Source organism: Fundulus heteroclitus, chromosome 4 (assembly GCF_011125445.2).
Source record: "Fundulus heteroclitus isolate FHET01 chromosome 4, MU-UCD_Fhet_4.1, whole genome shotgun sequence".
Lineage (NCBI taxonomy): Eukaryota > Metazoa > Chordata > Actinopteri > Cyprinodontiformes > Fundulidae > Fundulus > Fundulus heteroclitus.
In genome coordinates, this window is record NC_046364.1 from 14,195,187 (window position 1) to 14,220,310 (window position 25,124).

General features: G+C 43.4%; 1 protein-coding gene across 2 annotated transcripts; it reads left to right on the forward strand.

Annotated features, from left to right (window-relative positions):
- The first annotated feature begins 1,348 nt into the window (after positions 1-1,348).
- Positions 1,349-24,536, forward strand: fn1b (fibronectin 1b). 2 transcript variants are annotated; one of them, XM_012874387.3, is made up of 46 exons: positions 1,349-1,683; positions 1,886-2,011; positions 2,167-2,298; positions 2,495-2,626; positions 2,708-2,845; positions 2,924-3,070; positions 3,167-3,343; positions 3,511-3,693; positions 3,799-3,975; positions 4,464-4,616; positions 4,735-4,863; positions 4,965-5,102; positions 6,285-6,406; positions 7,153-7,321; positions 7,417-7,593; positions 7,859-7,990; positions 8,118-8,207; positions 8,302-8,496; positions 9,339-9,617; positions 9,733-9,996; positions 10,088-10,182; positions 10,702-10,870; positions 11,069-11,155; positions 11,355-11,546; positions 13,289-13,567; positions 13,805-13,996; positions 14,104-14,193; positions 14,833-15,099; positions 15,215-15,331; positions 15,418-15,579; positions 15,682-15,837; positions 15,930-16,046; positions 16,590-16,859; positions 16,940-17,127; positions 17,215-17,302; positions 17,912-18,091; positions 18,196-18,285; positions 19,655-19,843; positions 20,710-20,799; positions 21,182-21,591; positions 21,683-21,821; positions 22,957-23,112; positions 23,197-23,322; positions 23,409-23,515; positions 23,603-23,695; positions 23,808-24,536. In XM_012874387.3, the coding sequence occupies exons 1-46, from the start codon at positions 1,542-1,544 to the stop codon at positions 23,883-23,885; spliced, it is 7,329 nt and encodes a 2,442-aa protein (XP_012729841.2). In that variant the 5' UTR covers positions 1,349-1,541; the 3' UTR covers positions 23,886-24,536. The 2 variants fall into 2 exon arrangements, with proteins under 2 accessions (XP_012729841.2, XP_012729840.2); XM_012874386.3 differs by lacking the exon at positions 13,289-13,567 and having other exon boundaries at positions 1,350-1,683.
- The last annotated feature ends 588 nt before the right edge of the window (positions 24,537-25,124 follow it).

A 25,124-nucleotide genomic window follows, 5' to 3' on the forward strand; every position in this document is an offset into this window, starting at 1 on the left:
GGATCATAACAGGGCCTTGGCAGCACACTCTGTTTTTTGGTTTTACTTTGTTGGAGCTTTGAGTGTAAAAGTCAGGAAAAACCGAAGGAAGTTTTTTGTTTGTTTCTGTCTTGCACCCTGAGCTTAACCAGACCGATTACAAATGAAGGAAAGGAAAAACAGCATGATGAATGATGCCAGAGCTGAATCAAAGATACACACAAATTACGGGACAAGAAGTGTTTTAGGAAGCAATGTTTGGAAGGGACATGGAAAGTTTGGATATGGTGATATTCTCTGTAAAACCATATTCAAGTGGTAGGAAATGACTCTTCAGGCATTTTGAAGAAAAATGAAAACTGGACAGAGTGCTGAGAGACCTCCATAGCATCAAAGTGATTTAAAAACATTCAGTTCTTTACCCACTCCTATGTTGTTTTATCAAACAAATTGGGTGTTCAGCAGTTTTAATTACATTGCTGGTTCACGAGTAGCCATTTGTTTCTAGTTTGCTAACTTTTGTTTCCTGCCTTTCGATAACTCATCCTGTTGCTCAATATAACCATCATCAAAGTCATTTTTTATACTAATACAGCAGCCAGCGTCAGTGCGTCAAGACGGTTTTGCATGGCTGGTCCAGTGAATTTAACTTGATCAGGTCTTGAAGACAAGTATGTGAGTTTATGCATAAATCAGGTTAGTAAATATTGCACAACTGAAATGGAGTTTTGAGCTGGTACTAAAAGCAACATCCTAGTTAAATTAAGTTAAAAAAAATATATATCGGAAATGTGTTGGACTTTAGTTCGCTACAGCTGCACTTACTCTTGTTTTTATATCTACAAAAATGCACATTATTCACACAAAATATGGATGAATGTTGTGCACTCATAGAGACACTCATTTTAGGAAAAGTAGTTGATTCTTCTTTTGAAATGGCACACGTATACTTCGAATAAATCTTCTGTTCTAAACCTGAATAAATGTTCGGGATCTTTTTTATGTTGATTAAGTTTGCACGACCCCTGAGAGCTAAACCCAAAATCCCCCAAAGACCCTCAAAAATTACATTTAACAGTTATAAATTAGGATTTAGAGCAAGTACAGGTCTGATGCACAACTTCTTGTCCATTTTCACCCATCCTTTCCATCTTTTTTTTTTTTTTTTTTGGTCGAGTGCGGGGTGTGTGTGCTGGGCCTCGGGGTGGGGGTATTGTGTGTGTGTGTGTGTGGGGGGGGGGGGGGGGGGGGGGGGGGGTAAGTATTACTCAAGCGCGGACGGGTGATCCAAACTCCAGGATCACCTCCCACTGGAGCTGTGCGTTCGGGTATAAAAGCAGTGCGCTCCCCTCTCCTCAGCCTGACGCAGTAGCTGCAGGGCGGCAGTCAGTACCGCCTGGAGAAGCAGCCACATAAAGCAGAAACCAGATCTCTCCAAGCTTTAACACTACTCACCAGCTTCTCGTTTTCCGTGTTTTTTTTTCTTCTTTTTTGGATGCCTATTTGTATTTCAGAGTTCTGTAAATTTTAAATTTACATTAAAACCCGTTGTCATTCCCAAAATGACTGGTGGCCCACTGACGGGGTTGCTGGTTGCGCTGTGCGTAAGCAGCGCAGTGCACTGCGCGCCGAAGAAGAACAAAAGACAAACGGGTCAGTATCAGGTGTATCCAGACCCGTATGTCACGGAGGTTCTTACTCCAGGTAAGAAAGTTATTTATTTATCGAGTTTGTGATGCTTTAAACTTGCATATTGCAATGAGCTGTATGTGTAAATGTGAATTGTTTTGTTTTGAGAAATATGTTTGAGAAAGAGAGAATTCAGCATAACTGATCTGCAAACTTTATATGAGGATGATTGTCTTTCTGTTAGTCTTATATTTATTTCATATCATTACTTTTTTAGCCAGGTGCGAGGAGAATGGCAACTCCTACAGACTGAATCAACAGTGGGAGAAATCCTACCGTGGAAGCACATTGCTTTGCACCTGCAATAGAGAAGCAGGCATCAAATGTAAAACAAAGCCTGAAGGTCAGTCAGAATCTCAAGAGCGCTGACCGAAGCCAATGTCAACACTTTCGGACAATTTCTTTAAACACTTCTAAGAAAAACAAGGTTGCTCAACAGAGACAATCCAAAATGAGCAAACAATAACTTTTGAGCTTTTCCTTTTGTTTTTGTCTCAGCGGCCGAGACCTGCTATGACAAGGACAATGGCCGGACATACCAGGTCGGGAAAAGCTACGAGAGACCAAAAGACGGGCTGATGTGGGACTGCACTTGCATTGGCTCTGGAAAAATCAGCTGTACCATTGCAAGTAGGTTACACTTTCAATCAAATGCTTAAAGTCTAAATTTCAACATGTCTGAGGGTTTGTCACCTGAAGCCTACGCTCGTTTTATCTAATAATGTTGTAGCTACTGTGTTGCCACTTGATGTTTGTTTCAATAATAGTCTTCCTGCTTCAATGACGTCTTTGAATCGGGCGATCTGCTTTGTTTTGCGATTGACAGACCGTTGCCATGATAGTGGGAGGTCTTATAAAATTGGAGAAACTTGGCAGAAGCCTCACGAGAGCGGTGAATACATGCTAGAGTGTGTCTGCCTTGGCAACAACAAGGGGGAATGGACATGCAAACCTGTGGGTGAGTGTCTCTACCCGGAAACATAAAACGTTTCAGACTTCCAGATGCGCTCATCCGTTCCTTTGCTCTTTGTCCTGGCAGCTGAAAGATGCTTTGATAGCTATGCTGCATCGTCGTTTCTGGTCGGGGAGACCTGGGAGAGACCATACCAAGGCTGGATGATGCTGGACTGCACCTGCATCGGAGAAGGAAATGGACGTATCAGCTGTACCTCCAGGAGTAAGTGCAACTTAAATGTATTCTCACACAGAGGTTGAATTTTCAATTGCAGCTCACTCGTCATTATTTCCTGACTAGATCGCTGTAATGTCCCTGACACCAGAAGGTCCTACAGGATTGGAGACACTTGGACAAAGACGGACAGCAGGGGGAATGCTATGCATTGTGTGTGCTTGGGAAATGGGAGGGGAGAATCGAGTTGTCAAAGACAAATCATAGGCCGAGGTAAGTTGCGTCAAAAGTGTTCAGCCAAACACAAAAAAACAAACCACATCTCCAACTTTAATCCCTGGATTTCTCCATTTCACGATTTGTTACCAGGCACAGGCGGGGTTGTAACCCAGGCTCTGCTGCATCATCATGTGCCCACCTCCGAGGGAAACTGCCAAACAGACTCTGGTGTCTCCTACCTTGACGGGCATCGCTGGGTCAGGAGCCAGGGCAGCAAGCAGATGCTGTGTACTTGTTTAGGCAATGGAGTCAGCTGTCAGGAGTGGGGTGAGTGAAAAGCGAATGAAAAACATGCTTCTTACTGAGAAATTGGGTGTATTACTGCAGTGCAAACTGGATTTTAAGGAAAACATTTTTTTTTTTAGCAAATTCAAGTGTGATTTGTCATTTTTCATCGGTCTAACAAACTTGTTTCCCCCTCACTGCTTGTGTAGAGATCAGGAAGCAGGCGTACGGTGGAAATTCTAATGGCCAGCCGTGCGTCTTCCCATTTGTCTTCATGGGGAAGACGTACTACTCTTGCACTTCAGACGGACGCTCCGATGGGCAGCTCTGGTGCTCCACAACCTCAGACTACGAGCGAGACCAGCAGTATTCCTTCTGTACTGAAATAAATGGTGAGTCTTAACTATGCCTTTATGTGGATTGTGTTGAGTCTTGTCTTGTTTTGGTAGGCAAATCAGAACCAAGAAGTAACTTCATTGCCTCTGTCAAAATTGCAGCCATCGTGGTGACACAGGGTGGGAACTCCAACGGTGCCCTCTGCCATTTCCCCTACCTCTACAATGGGCGCAACTACACAGACTGTACCACGGATGGCCGCCGTGATGGCATGAGGTGGTGCGGTACCACCTACAACTATGATGTGGACCAGCGTTTTGGATTTTGCCCCATGGCTGGTTGGTGTACATTGTTCGCTCCACCCTAGATTATTTGTAGGATGTCCAGTAAACGTCTGATCATGCCAATCTATCAAAAGTTGACGCAAAGTATTTCAGCAGACCACCAACTTTATCACACAGATGTTGATTCTTTTTTTGTGGAGTGTGGAGTGCGTAAGTCAATACCAAGACAAACCATAATGGATCTGAGTTCATCTCACTCAGTACACATTGAGAACTCTGGTTGTTCAACCAAAGTAGATGTGTGCAAACATTTCCCTTTTTTGTTCTCATGGGGTAGAATAATGTGATAGTTGACAAGTAAGAAAACAGAGTTGGTGAGATTATGGTAGGGTGAAGACTCTGTTGGAGCAGTTCCAAAATGCTAAAATGTCATCCACAAATATTACAATGTGTTAACCTGAGCAGAGGGAACTGTTTGAACTGCAGATGCAGTGAGAAACACCTTAGATTTCTTTTCTTATTATTCCTCTTTTCTCAACCAGCCCACGAGGAGGTGTGTACCACTAATGATGGAGTGATGCACCGTGTTGGAGACAAGTGGGACAAACGTCATGTCGCGGGTTACTTGATGGAGTGCACTTGCCTGGGAAATGGTCGCGGGGAGTGGAACTGCATTCCCCACTCACAACTTCGAGGTGAGACAACCGACTCCATGTAGACTTTAAAGTCATCCTGGGAAGACATACATTTGAAAGCTACCCAGTTTAGAGAGTGACTGTTGTTGTTTTTTTTGTTTCTCTTTTATGTATTCAGATAACTGTGTTGTTGATGGTTTGACCTACGAAGTCAACCAGCAGTTTTCCAAGCGTCACGACGAGGGACACATGATGAACTGCACCTGCTTTGGACAGGGACGCGGATACTGGAAATGCGATCCTATTGGTTAGTTTGTGTCTCAATAGCTTGACCGCTCAACATTCCCACATCCAACCTTTCTTGTGCTGCCGGCTCAACTTCGCAACCATTTGTTTTGTCTCTAATAGATCAGTGTAAGGATAACAATATGATCTATCAGATTGGAGAGCAGTGGGACAAACTCTTCAATGGCAACCACTACAGATGCACTTGTTTTGGCAAAGGAAGAGGAGAAATGGGATGTGAACCCCTGCAGACCTACCCAGGTAAGAGAAAATGCTCTGACATCAGATTTTAGCCTTCAGTTGTTGTGATAGCTTTATTGGTCATGATATATTGGGGTGTGTAATGTGCTGTGTAACGTAACTGGATTGTTTTCCCTTAGTCTTAGTGTCTAAGGAAAAAACAGTGAATAAGTAATACATAAAAGGAGAAGTGTCATTTTTCATTGGAAAGACACTGACATATCCATTCATATTTTCCAAATGAACAAAACAACAAAGGAAACATATCAGAAAGCAGTCCTGAGTATTTTGTTGCAATTTGAAACTTCACCACTAGATGTCACTACATCCTACATATGATTCCTTTGGGTTAGCTTGGGGATTTCTATCTCGACATTTTACCAAACTCTAAGTAATTATGAATAAACGTAATACCTGAAATCTGTATTAATTATTTGGAAATACTATTTTCCATTAGTTTTGTGCAATCAGCCTGTCACAAATGCTCATTTCCTGCAGGTTTTCCACGTATCAAAATTGCAAAAAAGTCCCATCACATACATAGATGCTGTGATTGGGGGTTCTCTCTATTTAAAACGTTGTTGAAGAAAACATTTCATTCAGCCACATCACCACTGTCCGTTCCTTTAACCTTTGTTGTTGGGATTTTTTTTCTCCTCCCCTACCTGTTGCTGAGTAATCTTAGTTGTCCTACTCAGGGCATTATTGGCTGGGCACATGTTGTGGGAAATGGGAGCCGTCACTTGCAGCCCATGTTTGCACAGCAGTTGCCTAATTTGCTCCTTTGAACTTAGTCGAGGAGCAAATGTTGACCTAAATGGGAACAGATGCGATGCTTATCTCTCCATCAGAGGCAGAGAACAGTTTGTGCTGAATGGACAAACTGTGAGCCCTTGTAATGTGTTCGTAAGGGAATGGGGGCCAAATAAATGTGATGAATATAACATGAAGGTGTCGTTGCAGACTGTAAGATGTCGGTAGGTGTTGAGCCGGTTTAGCGTCGTCTAGCGGTTTGATTCTGTCCCAAAATCCTGAACCCTTAGTTGCAACTCATCGAAAAGTCCCCAGCTCTGCCCTATCTCTCTTACAGGTCACACCGTCATGTTATTCGCAAGTCTTTTTGTTTTTCCTAATGTAAACAACACTTTTATTTCGGGCTTTTTATTGATGTGTCTTCAACCATTTGCTGCCCACACTCTTCAGGTGGCACCAGACCCATCCAGATTCATATAACAGAAGCAGGAAACCTGCCAGACTCCCACCCAATTCAGTGGAACGCTCCATCGTCCGCCCACATTTCCAAGTACATCCTCAAATGGAGACTTGTAAGTCACAACGAGATTTTCAGTCATTTTATTTTCCTTTTTACGATGCATTTTAGTTCATGTCTGTGGGAAAAACATGTAGTTTTTGGCTAAAGGTTTTGAATGAGGTGAAAAGTCTTTGTTGGATTAGTCGAAGTTTGAGCCAGAGAGTCCATGACCTCTCTCTGACAGACTGCAAACACCGTTGTTACAGCTACCTTGCATGCTTTCCTTTTGTATGTCTAGTTTCCTATGAGGGCCTCCTGCAAAGTCCAAATGATGTATGTTAGTTCATTTCGTGTCTCTAAATAAGCGATGTGTGTGCGCGCGAATCTGTGTGTGTGTGTGCATAGTTTATTTTTTGTCTCTGTGCTGGCCCTGTGATGGACTGGCGACCCGCCCAGGTTGTGAGTAATGCCATCAGGTTCATTCCCTCTGTTGGCCCCAAACAAGATGAAGCGGGTACAGAGAAAATGAACTTTACTTTGTAAAGTGCCTTGAGATTACGTGTTGTGAATCGGCGCTATACAAATAAAACTGAACTGCATTGAATTGAACGAAAGAAGGTATAGATTTATGCTTTTCTAGCTGATATTGATCTATTATTGACCTTTCTGGGATTTCTTTGGCTTACTGTTTAGTTTAGAAGCTTACATAGTGGCAGTTTCATTCAAAGAGCTTATCTCTCCGCTCATTCAAAGCGTTGTGATAACATTTTTCACCATTTTTGACTTATAAGCCTTCAGCTGTTTGTCTTCATCTTGTAGAAAAACAGTCAAAATCCCTGGAAGGAGGTCACCATTCCCAGCAGCCGTAACGCCTACACCATCAGCGGGCTCCGTCCGGGCGTGACCTACGAGGGTCAACTGATCAGCTATATGCGCTACGGACAGCCCGAGGTCACGCGCTTCGATTTCACAACCACCTCTGGCTCCTGTGAGTTACCTGTGGGGCTAAAAATTGTTTGAGTGCCACACAATCAGGAACGCTCATTCAAATAACCTTCTTCTTACCCGTCTTACCTCAAAAAGTGCAGACATGGGAGGGAGAGACGACCGCTCCTGCGCCGGTGGTGGACATGTCCGAGTCAGTGACAGAGATCACCTCCAACAGCTTTGTGGTGTCATGGACCTCGGCTTCTTCTACCATCTCCGGCTTCAGGTTGGAGTATGAGCTCATCGAGGAGGGGGCTAAACCAAAGTACCTGGGTGAGAGGGTTTTACTGCCGCTTGTAGCTTCATATTACTGTATATAAGACCCTCGCAGCGCATGCTTTTCTATGCTGTCTATATAAAGGGAAGTGAGTTACACGTTATGCATTTTTTTCGCATTAATGTTGGAGACTCATTGTTTGTCAAATTTAATCTCATAAGGAATTAGCCTGAAAAGCACATTCACATTAAACTGTGCACGCTGTATTTGGTAACTGATAGCCATTTGGGTGTTGAATTAAACGTCGTCGTGCTTCTTCAGATGTTCCCCGCACCACCACGTCCGTCACCATCACCGATCTTCAGCCTGGCCGCAGATATAACGTCAGCGTGTACGAGATGCCCGAGGGAGACGGAGAGCCGAACCTCATCCTGACCACCTCGCAGACCACAGGTTGGAAACGATTCTCCTGCTCCTTAAAAAAAAAAAAAAAAGCAATAAACTTTAAAGCAGAGCAACTGCAATAAATTGTTGCACTTTTCACTGCATAAGTTCCATAATTTCTATTTTCTTCCTCCAGCACCTGATACACCCACTCTGCATCCGGTGGATCAGGTCACAGAAACCTCCATCCGCATCAGCTGGAGCAAACCTCAGGCTCCCATTACTGGTAATTGTTCCGCATTGCTGCGTTTGGTTTGGAGTTATTTAAATGTTTTAGGCCATGCGTGTTAATCGAGTCAACTCCACGCTCGTGCTTGCAGGTTACCGCTTGGTTTACACGCCATCCGAGGAAGGCAGCAGCACCGAGCTCATCCTCTCTGACACGGAGACTTCGGTGATGCTGGTGGACCTGAGCCCCGGTCTCCTCTACAACATCAGCATCTACGCTGTGGAGGACAACCTGGAGAGTGAGCCTGTGTTTGTGCAGGTCAACACTGCTGGATCTCACAAACGAGGTACAAAAATATAAACGGTTGCTTTGCAATATGCTGCAAACAATATGGTTGCGTAGATGATAGATCCAAGTACTCATGCATGACTTTTAATTACTTTTTGGTTGTAAGGTTAGGTTTTGCAGATTCACTTTAGAAAAAAGCATTCTTTAAAGATGGTGGGCGGGTATTAAGACAATAATTTATGCGGTATAACATCTCTAATAACCTAAATTACGTAATCTGACTCTTGACTAACATTTAATATATGGGGGAGCTGCGAAACATCCTGAGATAAAGTCTAAACACTTGGAAGGACAAATGTTTGTGCTGCCAACACCCCACTAAAGCACACCTCGTAAATCCTCGGTACATCGTTTATAGAGGTTTGCTTCTCTTACTTGTGGCTGTGCTGGGAAATCTAACAATTTCAGTATGCTTGAAGAACAAAAACAGATGTTGGAGGAAATTTATTTAAATGTTTTTCCTTCTGCTGCTTTGCTATTTACTCTGTGTTTTCCCTTGTGGTTTAGCCAAAATTCACTAAAAACTCCACTTGGGCATCGTTTAAGTTTTATTGGACTTACCTTTCAGGTTTGGAATTTGAAAACAACAATTTTTATTTTTTAAACTATATTAACAGTGTGTTTTTTTTTCAATTACTGTTTTCCTTAAAAAAAAATGTGCCCGTTAACAAGTAAATGACAGCTAATTTGGGTAACACAGCGCTAACAAATCAGGCAAAGTATTAGTCATTTTAGACCATAAATGAAGGTAACAGGTGTTTGTTCTCAAGAGGAGCAATGAATGTCTTGAGAAGGACGTGATATTTAACTCTTGATGACCAAATCCTTTCCTCTCTACAGAGCAAGTCCCAGCTCCGACCGACCTGCAGTTCTATGAGGTTTCAGATACCAGGATCAGTATTACCTGGACAGGTCCGCCCACCGAGGTTACCGGGTACAGGGTGGTCTTCACACCGATGGGCCAGGATGGCACCGAGCTGCGGCAGCTCCAGCTGCCCATCTCCCCCAACGCATACGCCGAAATCACCCACCTGCGGCCCGGCACACTCTACCGCTTCTACATCTACGCCGTCAGAGGCGACGCTGAGAGCCAGGCTCTTGTGGGAGAGAAATCTACCAGTGGGTGGCACACACACAAAAAAAATAAGCTTCTAAGCTCAGACAGCTGGAGTTCCAACATATAAAACATAAATGAGCTTTTTTCATGTGAGTTCTATCTTCTGTTCCCCTCCAGAACCTGACGCACCCACAAACGTACGTTTTACTGACATCGGGCATGACAGCGCCCTGGTCACCTGGGACGCTCCCCGTGCCGTGGTTACCGGTTTCCGCCTCCTCCTGAGCATTGAGGGCTCCAACCCCGTGGAGAGGAGGATCCCCGGAGTGGTCACTCAGTACCCTTTAAAGAATTTGCGTCCAGACACTCGGTACACAGCAGAGCTGTACTCTGTGCAGGACAATGTGCCAAGCGAGGGCATCACCACATATTTCACTACGGGTCAGTAGAAACGGAGGACGACTTTCAGGCCAGGCTAGAATGTCTGTTTTATCTGCGGAGGTTTTAATCCTCTTTTACGTCTCGTTTCTAGCCCCTCGGATGGGAAACGCTCCTCCTTTCAGCACGGAGGTCACAGACACCTCCATCATTATCACCTGGATACCTGTCCGGAGATTCAGCTACAAGGTAGTTTATCACAGTTTTGCTCCAATAACCCAAAAATAGTCACCTGTTTTATACATTTATAAAAAGGTTAACTCTTTCAATGTGAGCAGCTGATCGTGGCCTAAAGCAGATTTTAAATTCCCCTTTGACTCGTCTAGCAGCCGAGCATTAGCTATGTGCTGAGGCCTAAGCAGCTCACTGCAAAAACTGACCTAAAAATAAGTAAAATGTTCTTAAAATTTGGGTTTTTCTCCTTGATTTGAGCAGGTGAATGATATTATCTTCCAATGGAACAAGTATTTTGACCTCTAAAATAAGATAATTAGACATCCTGCACTTGAAATAAGATGATGGAGACGAGTTGTTCCTATTTTAAGTGCAAAAATCTTATTCCATTGGCAGATAGTCTGCTCAAATCAAAGACAGATACACTAATTTTAAGAAAATTTTGCTTATTTTTAGTTGCGTTACTGTTCTTCCAGATTTTAGATCCTGTACCATGTTTTCTGATCACAATGCGTTTATCTTTTCTCTCTTCAGCTTTCCGTGCTCCCAAGTGAGGAAGGCGAGTCCCCCAGAGAAGAGACGTCTGACTCTGGGCGTATTGACATTGACGGTCTGAACCCAGGAACGCGGTACACCTACAGCATTCAGCCCATTTTCAACGGCCGCAACCGTGGAAACCCCATCACCCGCAACGTCGTCACCAGTGCGTCTGCATTTCATCTGGGAGAATAGCCTCCCGAGAGCGACCGCTTAACATGAATCTTCATTAACGTGTTTATACCCAGAATGATGTAATGCTCATGTGAGCCAGCGCAGTGCCGGTTTAAACAATTCAGCAAAGGTTTTGAGCGAGACGTTACAGCTGCATACGATCAGCACCGTCGTCTTTTCTCTTCTGCAGCTCTGTCTCCTCCCACTGAGCTCAGAGTGACGTCCAACCCCGACACAGGAGATCTAACGGTCTCCTGGGTAGCCTCCAGAACACCAGGTAAATATTGACCGTGCTCCCCACGCACCGGCAATCTGTCGAATACCGCCAAGTCTAGACCTTGGCTTTAGATCCCTCACCACCCCCAACCCGCCAGGACAAATGTCTCTTTCTGGTATTACTTCTATCTGGCAATGACTTGACAATATCTCCAACCTTTTTTTTTTAAATCCGTCTGTTGCTCTCCTGTTCTCTGCAGGGATCTCTGGCTATAGGGTGACAAGCGAGCCAACCGGTGGCCAAAGAGGGAACTTCATAGACGAGCTTGTTTTACCAGATCAGAACACTCACCTTCTGGAAAACCTCAATCTGGGCGTGGAGTACAACGTCAGCGTGTTCACCGTAAAGGGCGAAGTGGAGAGCACGCCGCTGTCTACTGTCGTCACCCCAGGTAGAGTCACCGGGAAGCCACCGTCGCGTTTTAGACCCACCTGCAGTGCCGGCGTGAGGTGCCTGGTCAGTAGCCAGCTGGACTTAGGTTTTAAAAGAAATAAATCCGTGCAAATTGTGCTAAAGTTTCAAACGAAAATGTTCACTTCAAAAAAATCTCAAAGTGCTGTGGGTTAAGAACAAAACTGAAAGGTGTGTTAACTAAAGGATGTTAACTAAAGACAAATTAACATCTAAAGCAAAGGTTCATAGTCATAAGAAGCCGAGGTGAGTCGTAAAAAGAATTTGTTTTTAGCCGAACTTTTGTTTTTTTTAATCATTTTTAAATTCAGATGTTTCAGGACCTTTTTCAAAAGTGCTGTCTGTGGTGGATTGTGCTGCTCTGAGTGTTTTCAGGCAGGGAGCTGCAACAAAAGGCCTTACCTTGCATGGTGCTAACATGGCTTCACACTTTCCTTTCAAGCAGGGGGCCTAGGCCCACTCACTTTGTATCAGGACCCACCCAATGAAGTGGCTTTCCTTTGAATTTTATTTTATTTATTTATTTTTTTAGGGGTGAAGAATAAAATTTAATTTATGCTTGTCCCAAACATGAAAACGCCAAGCTTCATGTTCTAGTTCTCAGTAAACCGGCGGCACAGAGAGATATTCGCCTAAGAGCCGCGGGACTGTGACAAGCCAAATACAGGGAGATGCTGGAAACGTCACATTTGTTGAGAAAAAACGTCAGCATGTGAAGGTGGTGTTGGATATTGTCATGATGTGTGCCAGATGAGACATTCCTCTTAGGTGCCAAAGACAAACAGAAGAGCGCCGGATTTTTTTTTTTTTTGGGGGGGGTAGGGGAGCTATGGGGCTGCTGTGTCGCCTTGCGCTTTAATTCAGGTACCCGTACTCAAATTAGTCACACGGTGATGTCGGTGCGTACTTTAACTGGCATTTTTAGGGTCTTGTACCATTGGGAGCTTCAGCCCAGAACTCTCATTCCTCTTCCTCCCTCTTAAAAAAAACGCTTTACAGTCTATTTTTATGCATTTTCTATATTGCTATTTTCTGTAGGCGTAAGACAATTGCCAGTGGGTTAAAGGCAAAGCAGTAGTCCATGCCTGGATACAAATATTTAGCAGAGAAACGGTACCCAAAAGTTATATTTTTAAGAATCAGGGGAACATTAATACCTCTTTAAAAGATTAGAAGAAAGGCTGAATTCCTTAGGAACAAAATATAGAGAAAAGAGGAATGAATAAACACTTTAGTCTTATCTTTTAGTTAACACATTAATCCCAGAAATAAAAAAAGATCCAGCTTTTTACCACATCTATACGTTGGTTCTTTTCCATCTCACCTGTCTTGTCTGACATGCTTTAATCATAAGTCATAGTATGACTTTAGATGGGTAGGATAAGAGCACAAATATCCAATGCCACCCTAAGTGACTGTGGCTGCTATCACTATCTGGTACTAACACGATCATCGGTTGAGCTGTGAAATGCATGAAGATCACAGTTAATACATGATGGGCTCAAGCTTATCAGCATGGCCAATACCTTCAAACGCTGCCTGAAATTGTCTTTTTTTAATTGACGTTTTTTTTTTTTTAATCTTTTATTGTGTTATCTGGCATGGCTTCTGTTATAATGTAATTCTTTGAATGCTTTAATTGGAATGATTTGCTGATGTAATTGTGTTTTCCTTCCTGTCTAATTTTGCCTGTGCTTTTAAACTGGTCTAACGCCTTTTCAGAAATCCCCGCCCCAACTCACATTGACTTTGTCGACATTACTGACACCACCATTGGCCTGCGCTGGATCCCCCCAAACCTTACCGCCGTCACCGCTTATCGAATAACGGTAGTAACCTCGGGCGGGAGCATGCCTATCTTTCAAGATATGGTGGAGGCGTCCGCTGGTTACTACGTGGTTCACGGTTTGGAGCCCGGCGTGGACTATGACATCAGTATTGCCGCTGTTACAGAGGAGGGAGAGAGCAAGCCGACCACACACACAAAGCAGACACGAGCTGGTGATTTCACTTTTTCCACTAAATCAGAGAGGGGGGGCTGGGAAATAGATTTTGGAGACAATACAATACACTTTTATTTCTTGATTTTATGCACAAATACTGATAGCTAGCAAAGTCAGATTAGTTCTTTTCATTGAATCACACAACAAATGCCTTTGTCACATTAAGCTACAAACATGCATGATGTCTTCTTTGACTAATGTTTTCTATATAACCTGCGGTCTTTAATTCGTTCAGCCCTGCCAGCTCCAACCAACTTACAGTTTGGAGGCGTGGGTCCGGACCACATCCGAGTGACATGGACCATCCCCAACATCGACAACACGGGTGACATTTCCCGTTTCGTAATTCGCTACCACCCCGCGGACACGGACGATGACGTCAAGGAAGTCAATGTCGGTGGTGCCACTAACACTTTCCTGTTGCAGAGTAAGAAAGCACACGGCTTATGGAGTCTGTTAATAAGGCAAAATGACACGTTTCTATCCCGTTTTAATGTCAGGCTATCCTAATTATTCCTCCTCTTTTCTATAAAGACCTGCAGCCCAACACAGAGTACCGTATCAGTGTAGTCTGCGTCTACGGTGAACGACAAAGCGAACCTGCAACAGGGACTCAGAGAACAAGTGAGTATGACGCTGATCTTAGGCTTCTGATGAAGGGATGAAAGGAGCAACTGAATTACTTCTTTACGTTTTATCTTTGTAGGTTAGATCTTGCAGTACTGTCAGTGGTCCTTATTGATCTTGATCAGTAGTTGTCTTGGCTTTCTGGAAATGTATGTGGACCATATCGGTTGTTAGCTAAACACTTTGCAGACATTAGTTGAACAGTTGGAGGATGATAAATTTTCCCTTTTACTTTAAGATTTAACCTTCAGATGTTGCTCATCCGGTAACGATCGTTTTTCTTCTTCCCCCATTGTTGACGTTTTTCATGTTTTAGAAAAGGCAAAAGGAAAACTTTGAAACAGCATCAGCGCCTTCAAAAGCACCTCAGAAGATTATAAATTAAGAAATTTGCACAGGACTGTATAAAATCAGATTAAAACACTTACATTAACTGCTATATTTTTAAAGTCTATAAACTAGAACAAAATGTGTAGTCTATTGATATGGGTATAAATAAACTATACTTATGTAATTACCTTCCTTTACAACAGATTTTTGTTGGTATAATGAACAGGTTTTAGATTTCCTTCCAGTTTCCTCTCTGTTTTTATGTTGACATACCGTTCAGCTCAGTTTCTGAAAACCTCCTCTCAGCTCTGGACTCGCCGACTGACCTGCAGTTCACCAACATTCGGACCAACTCCATCACCGTTCACTGGCAGGCTCCCATATCCCCCATCACCGGTTACCGAATCCGCTACCAGAAGACAAGTGGTGGGCGAACCAAGGAGGAGCGGCTCCCCCCGACCAGGAACCACTTCACTTTGACCGGACTGGAACCGGAGGCTGAGTACATGGTATACGTGTACGCTGTCAGCAATGACCAGGACAGCCAGCCGCTGACTGGAACACAAGCCACCAGTCAGTTCTTACAACTCATGTCTTTTTTTTTTTTTGTTATTTGGGATTCTGATGCTTGATCCTTTTAATCCACGATTATGATTCATTAAATTCCTTTTGTATTGATCATTCTCAGTTTCCGACGCACCCACTGATCTTGAGGTAGTGTCATCGTCACCTACCAGCATCACCATCCGCTGGGACGCCCCCTCTGTTCAAGTCAATAACTACAGGATCACCTACGGAGGCACAAGTGCGTGGCTGTGATTCGAGTCAAATTTTGGCCCAAACCTGAAAAGCGCAAAGTTTCACAGTAACATTTCATTTATTTGCATCTAGGCGGCGAGTCTCCAAAGGAGTTCACAATCCCAGGCACTCAAACCACGGCCACCATCACTGGGCTGCAGCCTGGCACTGACTACACCATCACAGTTTATGCTGTTACTGCACGTGGAGACAGCCCTGCCTCCAACAGACCTGTCTACATAACACACAGGACCGGTACAGTGATGTGAACAAAAAAAAAATGCCACTTACTGTAGAGACTGGTATCTGATTGTTAGACCGGGTCTAAAAGTTGCCGATAATTTCCCTTTTCTTCAGATACCGAGCCCCCCACTGACATGAAGGTCACAGACGTGACTGATAACGCCATCAAAGTGCGCTGGTCTTCGGCTCAGGGTCCAGTCAGAGGCTACAGAGTCACGGTTGTCCCCAAGAATGGTTTGGGACCTTCCTTCTCTGAAGTAGTGGCTCCCCGTAAGATATGCTGGACTTTTACGTAACATTCTTAAATATGTAAGCTTAATTATATTTTCCTTAAAAAAAATGACCCATTTTTTCCATTGCAGAAACAACAGAAAAGACTTTCACTGGTCTGAATCCCACCGTTGAGTACGTTGTGAGCGTGTACGCCTTGGGCAATGATGGACAACCCTCTTCCCCTGTGGTGGAAAATACTATCACTGGTTTGTTTAATTCAAATATCTAAAAAAAATGCAAGGAGCCTTTATCCTTAGTTTATTTTTTGATTGAACATTATTACTTTGATTCCTTCTGTGCGATAACAATGAGATGCAATAGAAGCACACGCTTTATATGTGAAAAAAATCCTTGAGAAATCTCAGACAAGGAAAGGAAAGGGTGAACATTTTTGGATAAAACGATTAAATGATGCGCTCCCAGTCACCACAGTAGCAGCGTTAAAATAACTTTTGTGGATACAGCCCCTGTGAAGGTAAAAGTAGACAAACACTTTGTGAAAGGCTTTTCTTGAGAGAAAAAACAGGTTTGAACAATTTAAAATTTGAGGTTAAAACGGTTTTGTAAGACACAGAATTTCTTCATGGGAACCTGTCATCTGTTTTATTAGAAGTGGAAAAAGTCAGACAAAAGGAGTTTGTTGTGGATTCTCCTTATGTTCTGAGAAATGTTCACACACTTTTTTTTTTTTTTTTAAGTGTCAGCCTTCTTAGAGCTGAAAGGACTAATTCCTTCCTTCCTCGTTGCAGCCATGGACCATCCCAAGGATCTGATCTTCTCGGACATCGACTCCACTTCCATGCGCATCTCGTGGGACAGCCCCGACGGCACGGTGACATCTTACCGCGTCTTGTATTCCAGCTCAGAGGAGGGCGAGAGAGAGCTGCGCCCGGCTCCCAGAGGTGATCAGGACAGCGCCGTGCTGAGAAATCTGCATCCTGGGACGGAGTACACCGTGAAGGTCATCGCCCTCAACGGCCGGACTCCCAGCGCACCGTTAGTGGGAACCCAAGCAACAGGTAGCTGTTTAGCAAACGTGGGCCTGTTTATGACTCAGTCAAACGCGAGTTTAATGTTTGCTGTGGTCAATCTGTTTTAGTAATCCCTGCGCCGACCGACATGGTGGTCTCAGAGGTCGGACCGTCCGTCTTCACGGTTTCTTGGACGGCTCCAAATGCCGCCCTGACAGGCTACCGTGTGGTCGTCATCCCCAAGAACGTTAACAGCCCCCACAAAGAAATGAACGTTGCTCCAGATACCACCCGCGTAGTTGTGCCAGGGCTCATGGTAAACGGCGTTCCTGTTCGCGCGTAAATACTGAGATAATTGCGTTTATCCAGTGGGTGAAATCTGTATAATGTCTCTGGGCTCTAGGTGGCAACAACATATCAGATAGAGGTCTACGCCTTGAAGAACTTCATCACCAGCAGGCCCCTGGAAGGAGAGACCACCACACTGAGCGGTCTGTGGCTTCCTAACTAACTCATATGTATCCATTATTTGCTTCTCAAGGATGAGACTTTTCTTTCGTAACCTTTCATAGCGGTTATTATTTCGAAGGCTCTGATGCACTTTCAAAGTTTTATTTTCTAAAACCATGCATCAAACTAGTTTTACATTCTACTGAGTCTAATACTGCTGGATGCATCTTACAGTCAAGAGGGAAGGGTTCCTTCCCACTGTCACCACGTGCTTGCTCAGGATGAGGGGTTGCTGCAAAGTTAACAACCGGGTTTCCTTTTTGACCAGTTGAGGTTAAATAATCTGAATTTGATTTTATTATACAATAACTGGACTCAGTAAATCTGAATCTGACAGTTCAATTGGATTGGGAGAGATTAGACTAATTTGCACTGAATTGAATCAATTTAGATTCAGTAGGTACGGATATGAATCTGAGCTGTTTTTCTTGTAAAGAATTGCGGCAAGTTAGAAGTAAGTGGCCTCTACGAAAGACTGCACGAAAGTTGGGAAGTGAAATATGAAGTAATGAGAGACAATTAAGATCATGACATAAGCTGTCACATTTGTTTATCTTTACTGATGTGATGTTTGTCATTTGGCCACCTAGAGGTTAGTCCCGTTCGCCGACTGCGCATCTCTGACGTGGGAGAAACCTCTTTAACTCTGAGCTGGCGCAGCAAAACAGAGCCAATCACCGGCTACCTCGTTGAAGCTACGCCTATGAGGGGCACTCATGGCACCATCCGAAGGACCATCCCAGAAGATTTGAACACCTACACTTTGACCGGTAGGCCTTGAGTCTAAACTAACTCAACTGGCTTATGCTTTTCTTCTGAGGTGCTTGGTTGTTTATTGGTCATGTTTCACAGTGTGCTTTCGCGTGTTTTCCAGATCTGCGGCCGGGCACTACTTACTCTATTTTCGTTTACGTGCTGAACGGAAACACAAGAAGCCCTCCGGCTACTGTTGTGGCTGAAACAGGTATAAAAGAACTGTGTGCCCAATCTTTATCTTTTAAGCTTACTTCAGAAAGTACCAAATGGGGCAACTTTACATAACTGCCCTTTGTTGTCGTTTGACTTTTAGAATTACATATTATATACAACGTACTGTGCATCTAAGAATAGGGGATAATAAGAAGTGATGCAGAAAAATAAATAGTTTTCTCTTATGTAAAAAAATAGATAAAAGAAACTCAATATAGTGTTAGTAGATGTGGACTACACTAATGATCACAGGACAAACATGTTAAATTATGGGGCAAACTTTATGGCTTTCCTTTTTAAGGCAAAAATAATAAATTGGACAACGCCTTGACAGACCTGACAGATTTCTTCTATTTTTGCGTTTTTATCATGCTTAAATGTTTATCTCAGAATCAGCCAGTCCTCACTTGCTCGTCTAAGCAGAAGCTTAGAGGAGACAGGGCCTTCTCTATTGGGGCCCTAAAGCTATGGGATGCTCTACCCATGCACATACGAGAGGCCCCTCATTCTCTCTCTTTAAAACTTGTTTAAAAACTTACTTTTACTCACTGGCCTTCAAAGCAACTGAGATTTTATTTAATTTAGTCTTTACTGGTATGGTTTTCATCCGTATTGGCATCGTTTTATTGTGTTTTGTAGCAGGTATCTTAATTTATTATTGTGTGCTTAGTTTTTCCATTTTATCCCTTGGTATCATTTTATTGTTTTGAGTGTTCCGCACTTTGTGTCAGCTGTGGCTGTTAAAGCACTTTATAAATAAAGTTGATGATATTGAATATAAAAAAAAACAAAAAAAAACACATATTCAACTCAACTTGTCCCCATGTTAAAAATATTTACCCCTAAAGCCAATACTTTGTGGTTCCAGCCTTGGCAGAAACAACTGGTAATAAACATGCTCTTTTTTTTTACGTTGCTGTTTGTTATCTATCCATTATGGCAAATCATCCAAGTCCTGAAACAGGAAAGCAGCCCCAGGCCATCACCAGGTTCCCCCTGTTTGTGGGTAACAGCTGATGCAGTCGTTCAAAGAAGTCCTAAAGATTTAGAAATGTCTCTGTTATCCTGTCCAGACAGACATATGTCAGTGACTTGGTTTTTACCGTGGTTTGATTTCAATTATACAAGGGCATAATGGATTTATTAGATATTTTAACCCACTTGATGTTGTCTGTCAGGTCCTGTTTAGGTGATTTCTTTATTCCACCTATCTGGCAATAATTAAGCTTGGGTGGGATTTAAACACAGGATTTGGATTGAAGTCATAATTTCAACAAATCTACCAGGGGCAAATGATTGTTATTTTTAAGCACTGTATGTTGAACTAGCTGACAAACTATTAAACTTTTTTCTTTTCTTGACAGCTGGACCCGTGGTCCAGGCTCCCACCGGCCTCCAATTTACATCTTTGAGTCCCACTTCCATCTCCTTCACCTGGCAGCCACCTCCCACACAAATCACAGGATACTTCATCACCTACGAGGAGACTGGAAGAGCCCCACAGGAGCTCTACCCACAGCCCCACCCTGGCCAAAACTACGCCACCATAAAGGGTACGTCCACACACCCCTCGTTCAAATAACGCAACTCAATTTCAGAGTATGAAAAGCTTCTGGAGAGACCCACCCTTTGTACCTTCTGATCATGTAATTGTGCACTGATGAATTTAGTGGGCTGCTCAGATCATAACTTGGTTCATCAGGAGCAGCGGCTTATCTGTTGCTTAGAGGAGGAAAAAAATGAATAAACTCATTAGGAGGGCCAGCTCTGTCCTGGGATGCCCCCTGGACCCAGTGATGGTGGGAGACAAAGGAGTGTGAGAAAAATAACATAATTGATGGACAATGTCTCCCACGCTGTTGCAGAGCTTTATTGACAGACTGCTGCACCCTAGAGGCTCAAAGGAGCGCTTCCACAGGTTGTCCTCCCAGCTCCTGTTAGACTTTACAATCTCTGCCGCTCACTACAGACTCAATAAGTGTGTACAAACATGCTAATGGTTGCACGGGTTCTGATCCCGTCATGAATCGTTTTTCACTGTCTCCCAGATACTAAGGTGCACTTGCACATACCTTAGCTACTTAGGAATGCTACTGTACTACCATGCATATTGCATGATATATTATTCCTTAAATAGGCTGGAGTTTTCCCACTGTTTAACTTGCATATTTCATCTTGTTTTTGGCAGAGTATGCCATGCTATCAATAATTGTGCAACATTTATTTATTTTTATTTTGGGCTTTCTGACCAGCTCACTCTCTGTCGCTATAGAACTAACTTTTTTTTGCATTACTATTAATTGTGTGTAACTTTGCCTGTCTCTTTGCCATTGTCACGCCAAAATTTCCCCATTGTGGGACATTAAAGTAACTTCTGATCTTATCTTACCTCTAAATGATGCATGATTTCTCTGTTCAGGTCTGAGACCAGCCACAGAGTACATCATCAAGATCATCGTCCTTCAGAACACGGGGAGGAGCCAACCTCTAGTGGGAAAGATTAGGACTCGTAAGTGTTCGTTAAATGTACCTTTCACATAAAATAAAAGGTGTTTGCAGGTAAAACGGGTTGAAAATGTCCGATTTGAGCCGCTGCTTTCTTTTGCTCAAATGCATTTTTTTTTTATTTGCTGGCGGAGGCCTTCAGTCAAGCAGCATTTGGCTCCTAAAACCATAACATCTGTTTTTATTTTGAATGCCTTCAAAAAATGTCATTCAAAATATCTGCATGCGTTTGTGTTGGTACTGTAAGAAGCGTTTGTTGAGGTTTAGTACCAAGCTGCATCAGTGCTGCCTCCTGTGTGGCTGAGACGGTAGAGCAGTTTGGAGCAGCTGAACTGTAGCTCCGTCTCATCTAACCTGCTTGCCTTAACCCCGTCTCTCCCGCTCAGAGCCAGACTCCTCGTCTCCCCTGCCACATCGCCCGGGGGGTTCTGGCGGGCTGGATGTGCCTGAACCTGACCTAGACAACCGAGTCCCGATAGGACCCAACCAGGATGTAGTTGGGGGTCAGATTCAGATTGTGGAGTACACCGATTTTAACAAGAATGGAGGCAACCCGCAGTCTCCCAATGAGCAAGTCCGTGAGCCCCTGGTCTTTGTCCCCCTCCCTGATCCAGAGGGTCGTAGAGAGCCTGTCTTGAAGCTCAGGTTTCCCATCGGATCCCCGCTTTTTAACGAGACAGGAGGGCCACAGGAAGCCCAGACTCAGACCAGTATCTCCTGGAAGCCTTACAAACAGAGCGATGCCTACCTGCTGTCCTGTAATCCCCTCACAAACAGAAACGAGAAGATGTTCCAGGTAAGAAGTGAGACCTACAGCTTTTAGTCCAAACAGCATGTAGCCCGAAACCTGTAACTTATTTCAAGGTCAATAATTTCTCCATATATAGGTCCGCCTTCCAGGCACAGCCACCACCGCCACCCTGATAGGACTCAGCCCGGGAGAAAACTACAATGTGATCGTGGAGGCCCTGCTGGGAGCGCTCAGACATAAAATTCTGGAGCAGGTCGTCACCGCTGGAAACAAAAGTAAGCGCAAAATTCAGGGAAGTAGGGTTACAGGGTGGGTCGTCTGTGAGTGGCTGGGAAATGTAGTCTCCAAATATGACAGAGAGAGAGGAACTGTAACAACAATGAACTGTAAGAAACTAAAACATGGAACTGCGGTGGATGGTACGACCCCCGCTTGCATCAGTTGACATTATTAACTCTTTAAAAACAAAACTTGTACCGAAATCAGAAAAAACATCTTAAAATACAGCATTATTGATCTGTTTGGACATGAAACAAGCTCCTTGTAGTCATTAGTACTGTAATAATATTGAGCCCTCAGAAATGTGTCCTTGTTCCTTTTTTTTTTATTGCAATCTCAACGAGCAATCTCTGAACAAATTATTACATAAAACTGAAACAGTCAAAAGAATTCAAAACAATACCCTTTTACTCCCTTTGTTTCAATTACATTTTAACCTAAGGCAGATGTTAAAAAGCAGTTTCTGCTAATTTGGAAATATATATATTTTTATTTTACATGTCACCATAGAATTTAGAACATCAACATGAAGTCTTTAAGTTCAGATGTCCTGCTTTAGGTGAGAAACCGTACTTAGAAAATGAAATGACTGAGGAGCTTTTAACAGGGCTCATGATGAACTGCACATGAGCAGCCTACTAAAACTGAAAAGATCACCTGTGTGTATGAATGCAGAGTGTCTTTTATAATAATAATAATAATAATAATAATAATAATAAATAAAAAAAAAAGTATAATAATGGTTGAATTCATGAACGTTTGAATGGGGCTCAAACTTCAAGCTGTGGTGGACTTATCTAGCATAATTTTCCGTTGCTCACTTTGTCACATACAGTGGAATCACGTGTTCTAGAAATACAGCAGAAATATATTAGTTTTTCTTTTTCTTTTTTGAAACTAATTTCAACACCGAGACGTTTTTCAAGCAGTCACTTGAAAAACATCAACTGGAATACGAAAACTTCCAAGCTAAATATGAAATTTGCAACTGTCTTTAGTCATTCAGATTGTACATCTCTGGTTGGCATCCAGTATCGCGCTATTGAAAAGGAAATTGTATAAATGAACAGGCTAATGTGATGACTTTTTTTTCACCCCCCTCCCCCTTCTTATAAAAAAATCTTCTGCCAGTATTGAGTGGGGTCCCGACCAGCAATGAGCCATGTTACGATGCCTTCTCTGCCACCTACCATGATGTCGGGGGCGAATGGGAGCGCATGTCCGAGACAGGCTTCAGGCTGTGGTGCAGGTGCCTCGGCGGCGGCCACTTCAGATGCGATTCCTCCAGTAAGTTTCGCGGATGCACAAAAAAAACTAACGTAACCAAAGACGTGTTGCTCGGTCTCTACAACGGTTTGCCTTGTATCACAGAGTGGTGCCATGACAACGGCGTCAACTATCGCATTGGGGAGCAGTGGGATCGTCGCTCCGACAATGGAAACTTGATGACCTGCACTTGCTTGGGAAATGGCAAAGGGGAATTCAAGTGTGAACCACGTGAGGCCTCGTTCGTACCCGGAGTCATTTCCTGCCTTTGTAGTGAAAGTTTGCTGAGTTTTTCATGCGCACGCCTGTCCACACAGATGCGTCCGTGTGTACCGACGAGGGCAAAACCTACCAGGCGGGCAGCCAGTGGCAGAAGGAGTACTTGGGCAGCATCTGCACCTGCACTTGCTACGGAGGACAACAGGTGAGCCGAAACGGCCTTTCATTGGCGGTGAAGTTAAACAAATGTGCAAACGTGTGTCGTTTTATGTGCATCTTTTGTTTCCCACAGGGATGGCAGTGCGAGAACTGCCGCAGACCAGGTGCGAATGCCGACACCACCCTGCTGCAGTCCGTTAGATACGGAGAAAACACACTCCGAAAAGTGAGTGGAACACTGCTTTTTACAACCATTAAATGGATGGGTGTTTTTTTTTTTCCTTCCTTGATGTTGCTGCACTGTTTGCATTTATATTGCGTCACTATTATTTTTCCAGAATATCCATTGCCCCATCGAGTGCCTCCGACCTGAACTGCTAGCGGATGGGATCGCTCCTCACAATTCCCAGAAATAAGTTCTCGTTCCGTCGCACGAACACCCGTCTTCGCTCCGTCACCGCCTCAGCTGCTGCTGCACTGTCTCACCTTGTAGAAGCCCTGCCATTAGTGGGACTGCATTATCCCCCCCTTTTTTTTAACTAATATGTTCATGTAGTTTTACTGCCCTGCTGTCTGATCGGGCCAGATCTTTGTTGCAAAGCCAGTCAGTTCACTGTGGAAAACACCTGCCCAAAGCGTTCAACATACTTGGATTAGACTCTGAACTGAGGGTACTCAAGAGCTATTGCTGGTAAATGCATATAAGGCTATAAAGGTGACTTGTCACTTGTTTCGGCCGATACCTGTTGAATCTGTTCCTAATCATAGAACTAAATGAGCACTGTGTTCCAAAACGCTGTTTGTTTTTTTTAATTGCCCATGAGCATCTGGTTCTCTTCTGTAGCCTTTCTTTTAAGGCCGAGGTTGCACTGTGTGAGATTGACAAATGCCTAAAACCTCTGCCATTTTGCAGTTTGCCTTTTTAATCACGATAATCAAAATGTTTAAAACTAGGATGTGAGAATGTGAGCCGTTCTATTTTTGTACTTTGTCCGTGCCAATGTTTCAGTCTTTTGACAAAAGAAGTGCCTTATTTTAATAAAGCTGGAGAGATTCTAAATTGTGAACACCGTGTCTTTTTTTTGCTGCCGTTCAATGACCGTTTAGGCAAGATTTCTGAAGTAAAAATCAGACTCGCCCGTTTTATAAGGTGCCCTCGTACAAATAGTTCAAAACAACTTTTGCACATGATCTTGCTTAAAATAAAATGCTAAGAAAATCTAAAATTATTGCTGCTGCAGCACAAAAACATTACTGCTCTATTTGTTGACTTGTATGCACAAAAATATAGAATAAATTACAAGCTGTAATTCTAGATTTCGAGTAAACCTTGTTATTGTGAAGACTGCCGTCCTGCATAGAGCAAAGGCACAACAAGCTATTAGCTGGTTTATCAGCAGAGATACCTACTTGGCTTGCCAGCCTGCAGTAAGGTGCTCTACGGCCATTTTGCTGGTAGGTTGCCCACTTTAATTTTAAAACTGCATCAATTTAAACATGGTGAGGGGCTCTCCTTCATTTTCCAGACTATAAGCAAGGAATAATTGAAAAACAGAATCTGGTAGGTTTTCAGCCAGCTGACTGATGGTGTGCAGCTACTCTTCGCTTCATACAGCCGGTGAAAACCCCTCTCTTCATCGCTCAGGATCTCATTA